The 5,986-nt window shown below is 42.6% G+C and overlaps 1 protein-coding gene across 1 annotated transcript; it reads right to left on the bottom strand.

Annotated features, from left to right (window-relative positions):
- Nucleotides 1-413: 413 nt before the first annotated feature.
- Nucleotides 414-3,753, bottom strand: LOC135903554 (cuticle protein 16.8-like). The gene is made up of 4 exons (XM_065433866.1): nt 3,600-3,753; nt 2,829-2,888; nt 1,859-2,098; nt 414-1,102 (listed from the first exon to the last, which is right to left on the bottom strand). Exons 1-4 carry the CDS (start codon nt 3,609-3,611, stop codon nt 806-808), a joined length of 609 nt encoding a protein of 202 aa, XP_065289938.1. The 5' UTR covers nt 3,612-3,753; the 3' UTR covers nt 414-805.
- Between the last annotated feature and the right edge of the window lie 2,233 nt (nt 3,754-5,986).

The raw sequence follows: 5,986 nt of genomic DNA, 5'->3' as shown, positions 1-5,986 counted from the left end.
CAGTGCAGGGTAAACAAAGGTTGGCGTCAATCTAGTTGTAGCTGTTAATTCATTATTGATATGTGTACGCTGTTAGCGCTTGACGCGTGTATGGGTCCCGACAACAATAAATAAAGGGGCAATGCCCACACTTCTTCTTGAAGCGGTTACATACAACGCATAAGCTCTTTTATTGACATGTGCACATACAATTTTTCTGATTACGTGTTTTCCACGGGTAACCACTGTTATGAAGTTATACATTGTGAAGCCTTATTTATCACTCTGCACGGTAAACAAGGTTTCACAATGCGAGAAAGAAGCAGTACCATGGCTGTACTAACATTTTTCATCATCTGAAATGTTTTAAGTGTACTTGTGCCATCTAGGGGCCTCAAGCAACGAGGTGCATATGTTAAAGGAATGGACTGAAAGCATTGCAAAAACACCTTTATTGAGCAAGGTTTGCGTACAAACCGGATCGCGATCTTCTGCAAAAGCTTGATATTGAAGTGTGTGTGTTTGTTTGTTTTGATAAGACTGGGGGTTATAGAGATGCAAAAGTTACCAGGAGCGCCTTGTTAAACATTGGCGCTTCTGATACCTTGTTGATATAGAAAAAGCATCAGGCACGATCTTAAAAATTCGATCGCAGTCGAGAGCAGGTGGAAAAAGATACAACAAATGCGACCATACAGCCTCCATGCATGCGCACGGTGCAACAAGCGTAGCGTCACCCTTTGGAAGCACACAATGATCACAGTTCACAGCGCAGTATGATGTGGTTGCATTGTATACTGCTCCTGCAGGCGTATAAAATGAGTGATTATCGGCTTCTACGGAGTGTGTAGCTGAGTGGCGGGTTGTTGCCAAGCGTAAAAGACGCGGAGCTCGCGCCACCGGGCCTAAAAGAGGCGGATGCTGCCCCTGGAGCAGCGAATCTAGCAGCGGTTCTTGGCGGTCTGAATTGCAGGGGAGCTGACCGGGCAATGGTGACGGGTGCCACAAACCGCGGAGCCTGCGGGAAACTCTGCGACACAAACCTCGGACGTGGCGCTGGGGCGGTGACGAATGCGGCTGGTCTGTTAGTTATGGTCGCTGCAGGTGGTGCTACATCGGAGGCCTGGAAGAGATGTTTTAAGTAGTCAGAAACAGGTACACTGTGAAACTCGTCTTCTTTATGTTTTTAGAAACACGGAAAATGGAATGAAATATCCGGACTAAGTAGGCACTCGGGCTGAGTGGAGCTCTTGAGAAATGGTTTGAAAGCGAACGTTCTGAGCCCATCCACCAGTAGAGCGATCAATTTTCTAATCATGTGAACAACAGTCAACGCGATCAGAAAAACAATAACCATAGCAAAATACATTTCAATGTTTTCTCAAAAGTATTTTAAATCTGTTTTTCAATCACCACTAACTACTTTATTCGTAGTTGTTGATGGATGACTTGATTTATTGATCTGTTAAATTACTTGCCTCTTCAATATATGAAAGTTACGATCCCAGCTTCACCATTCTGTAGCTTTAACAGTGCGAAGGAGAAAATAGCAACACCTACTCAGGTTAGCAGGCACTTAGTGCCCGCTCAACGGAGAAAAAAGCATACTCAAAATGTTTAAATTTAGGTCTCCAATTCATCGCTGCCATTAACCCGACACCCCTATAGCCACTGCTCAATTGTACGAAATACAGTTGTTGGAGCATTTCTTGCCACAACCATTCTTATGTCTATGCTATTTGTTTATGATTTGGCGCTCAGAGACTTATACATCCCAAGGAGGCTGCCTCAATTTGCCACAATTCTCTCCCAGCAGCGTGTCTTCCTGCTTTTCGCGCTACCTTCTGTTCGCAATAAGCACGTACGCATGGGTCTTCACCTGGGAGTTGATGACAACGTCAGCTGGCGCGGATGACTTCGTGCCCGGTTCATTGGTGTCGACGGTAGCACGGAATCCATCCTTATCGGCGATGTAGTTTACATTCCGGAAAATGCCAGTTGCCTCTGAATAAGAGTACGTGCCCGTCTTGACGTTGTTCTCGTCCCCGCTCTCCGTCTGGCTCAGTCGAGTCCCGAAGTCGTTCGTGATATCGTACGAAAACGTGTACGGCCGCGGAGGCTTTTGAAGAAATTGCAATTAACAAAGTAAAAATACGCTTCAGTGATGTTGCAACTATACTTCATTGTCAAGTAATGCAAAAAAAAACTCAATAAGTCAAACATCTCAGTAGCAGTGATATGTTTCATTTGGAATTCGACCTGCTGGGAGGTGCAGCAAGCCATTGTAGTAGCATTTTCTCTGTGTGCGACGACAGTTTTGGGACCAGCAATGTCATTCTTTATCATGATTACTAAAAAGTATGGCGTAACAACTATCCTTACATCGTAACTCGTACTTCTTCTTTGTTCCATATCAAAATTAATCATGTGTCTTATGTTCTGTACGCGTTCAGGTGGTGTCCTTAGAATTGATACCTGTCTGTGTTGTGCGAGCAGACGCCTGCATAAAGAACGCTTGTAAAATATTGTTAAAGTGAATTGCTAGCCTTTGGTAAAGTGCTTCGTAAATGAAATAATCAAGATTGTTTAGTGTTAGGGCTTGGACTACTCTATTTTGATGCAATCCAGAAAAAAGCAGCCATGTTTGAAACGGCCAGCAGTGTGTGTGTGTGTTTTTTTACGACGGTTAGTCATCGCTACTTATTTGAAGAAATTAGGCATTTTCAGGACAAAAATTTTAAGGGTATTTATGAGATACCGAGAATGGGACTGACGGGGAAAGTGGAAATTATGCCGTTTTATTGAAGTTGTCATAGGTTTCTGTGAAAGTTAGGTTGTAGTTCACTTACCCCGATGGGATCTTCGATTCGCTGACCACACACGAGGCCAACAAGAAGCAAGGCAATTACCTGCGGAAGAATTTGTTGGCAGAGCATAATTGAATAAATAAGGTTTTCCTTGCTTTCATTGAACAGTAAGCGTAGATAACTTTTAGGAATGTAGAAATAACATTTCCTGTAAATCTGCTTCTCCTTTTTAAATTCTACACTTGATGTTCCAGATCTTCTCGGGGACACGGCATTATATACAAAATAACTTCGGGGAAACTAATTTTGGTTTTATATACGCAAAGAGGAAACATGTACAGAGGCCTGGAAGTAGCAGCAGCAGATGTATATGCCAGAGGAGCGATATAGGTTTGAAAACAGTGATATATAATACCAGGGTTCACATATGTATAAGGTGCACAGAGGCATTATCGAAATCGAGCAGGCAAGTACATATGGTAAGGCGTCCCTATGCAAATCGATTGAATTGCCTGCTATTCAATTCTACAATGTACGGATTGGAAGCTAAAATATAGACATTCGCTGAACAGACAGAATCCATTTTCCATATGCCAACAGTGTTATCAAATAATTTACTCACAAGTAAACTCACCAGAAAAATAAACTCCCAAGTTACTGTAGCATTCCTGTATATAGAATTTTTAACTATGGAACCAAAATGACAATAAGATGGGTATACCACACGTCAAGTAAAATGTTAACTAAATGTAACAAATAGCTAAAGAGAAATATAGACATGTTTTCCTGCAGGCCACGAAATGGAGTACTCACTTTGGCAGGCATGGCCCTATCTCTTCCGGAGTGGCTCCAAGGACCTGCAGAGAGTATCAGATGCGCTTCACACGCACGCTCGTTGCAAGCTAATGGTCAAACGTTTATATATCCACCTGGTTAACCTTAGTGATCACGACCAGAAAATCCGGAGTGAACTTGTGTCCAGTTAGTTTATAGCCACGACACAAGCAGAGAGGAGGTGAGTAAAGTAGGACAAAACTTGCAAACTTACAAACTATAAAGAAGAGAAAGCAAGATGCCTGCGGACCATGAAAGGCTGGAGGTCGCAATAGAGCTGTAGACACGAGGGCGCATCGTAACTAGCTCGCATCGTGGGGCGTGATGGAGTGTTTCCTACCGAGTCCAAATTCGAATGATCATCTGATTGAACAGTGCGTGTTTGCACGTACTATTGGTTTGAGGCAATGTGGATACAGGAGGCGGAAGAACTTTCGCCGCGTGGCTCCACAATGTTTCTTCGCCATGTCAAGGTAGCCAACCCCGTAGCCAGGACGGGTTATTCAAGAGCTGTGCTCGAGGTAGGCACTGTGGCTTACTTCCTTGGCCCTAAGGTTTCGCTTAGGTTCATACTTTGAAAGGAAGTAATCATAATCCGCGTGGCGTCAATTTTACAAAAAAAATGTTCTTCACTACTTTATTGAGGCGAAGGATCGTTAAATAATACACAAGTAGAGAAGCTATTAGGAATAAGCTTTCTCAGCAATAAACGTGACGTGTCATTTATCTTGTACCGCATCGTGTCGCTAATACGAGCTACATCGCGTACGCTTTTCGTACGATCTATTTCAAACTCTTGGCAGCCATTCATTGATCTTGCTTCTCTGCTATCGCTAATTACTTTCGTTCTCTACTACGTGTTACGATAAATGATGCAAGAAGTAATAGAGACACATGGTTAGAAGCCGGAAAGTCCACTTTACTGTGTGATTGAAGAATTTTCATTTGCATATTATTTCAAGGATGAAAACTTGGCGGGTAGAGTGGAATGAAAGCTGAGGATGAGAGATGAGCGCACTAAATTAAGAAGGTTGTTGCAAAGTGAGAAAAGTTCTACCAATAGTCAAGGCTACTGCTGTGACTGCTCAACTGGGCTGGAAATGATGTCTAGGGCAGAGTTCTGGCTGAATTTCAAAGCATGGAAAACGCAATAGTAATGTGTCTTCTTTGCATATCCATGCCTATTTTCATATGAACAGTAAAGGGAGCCTAAAATTTTGACTTAAGACATTTTTTTTTTTTTGACACGCAACGTCGCAATACATGAAACTCTTGGCATATCTCAATGATAAGGAGTAAGCATCAGTTCAAGACTACCGAGAAGTGTGCAATAGCTATCCTTTCCGTCATGGGTCACATGGACAGCTGACATTATGGTACCCCCTTGATGATGGTCTCAAGAGCTAACAAATGTATTCCCTACTGAGTCACAAAGACCCATCTGCCGCTGATCATAAGAAAGGTGTAGCTTAATTAAACTGCTAAAAGGTTCCTTTTCAGCGTATTGAGCAGATAGAAATTTCAAAGGCCAGCACCACCATAGTCTTTTTCTTTGTCTGAAGAAGCGCTGACCCTCTCATACAAAATAAGTTCGCCAGTTTGAATGCATCTACTGACATTTTTTATCATGATTCTTTAGACCTCCATTTTGACCCATGCAACACGTGGGCGACCCTAATTCTTTATGCTAGGACACTGTTTTTCAAGCCTTTCCATCACATAACCGCTTTTAAAAATACCAAAGCTACCATGAATCGTGATGACCCGTTTATAGGGCTTCTGAAATTCAGCTCCTCCATACTTTTTCTTCGTTGACGCAGATACATTCCCATGGAAGACATTAGCCACCGCAAAGAGATTCAAAAATGCTTGCTAATATTTAATTTTTCACATGAATTGATTTATTTATGTATGTTATTCAGAAGGACCTTTTTGCTGCCTTCATACAAGCAAACCTACGCATGGGTTGGATTGTCTCGAGGCGCATCGCATGACTGCTTCAGAATCCAACGTATTCCTGGCCTTTGACTTCATTACAAAAAGAGTCGAGAGCCAACATTGCAGAAGGGAAGTTGACAATAAGGAAGGCGCACTTTCGCTGCGAACTTGCTGTTATTGGGGAAAGAGGAAAGCATTTTGGCCCGGCAATTAATTAGAGTTGCTCAATTCTTTTTGGGATGCTCCTCCTCTTGGGCGGTGGTGGTGTTGATATGTGCCAAGAATTCTTCTCGCATGCTATCAGGAGCATCGTCCGCAATGCATCGAAAGTATTTGCGGGAAAGTTTCAGATGTACATTCACATTTGAATCTGCATTGTGAAAACGGAATCAACTTAGCATTACCGGAGGCTTGCAAATGTTCCTAGA

Source organism: Dermacentor albipictus, chromosome 1 (assembly GCF_038994185.2).
Source record: "Dermacentor albipictus isolate Rhodes 1998 colony chromosome 1, USDA_Dalb.pri_finalv2, whole genome shotgun sequence".
NCBI lineage: Eukaryota > Metazoa > Arthropoda > Arachnida > Ixodida > Ixodidae > Dermacentor > Dermacentor albipictus.
This window is presented reverse-complemented; position numbering and strand designations above follow the sequence as displayed.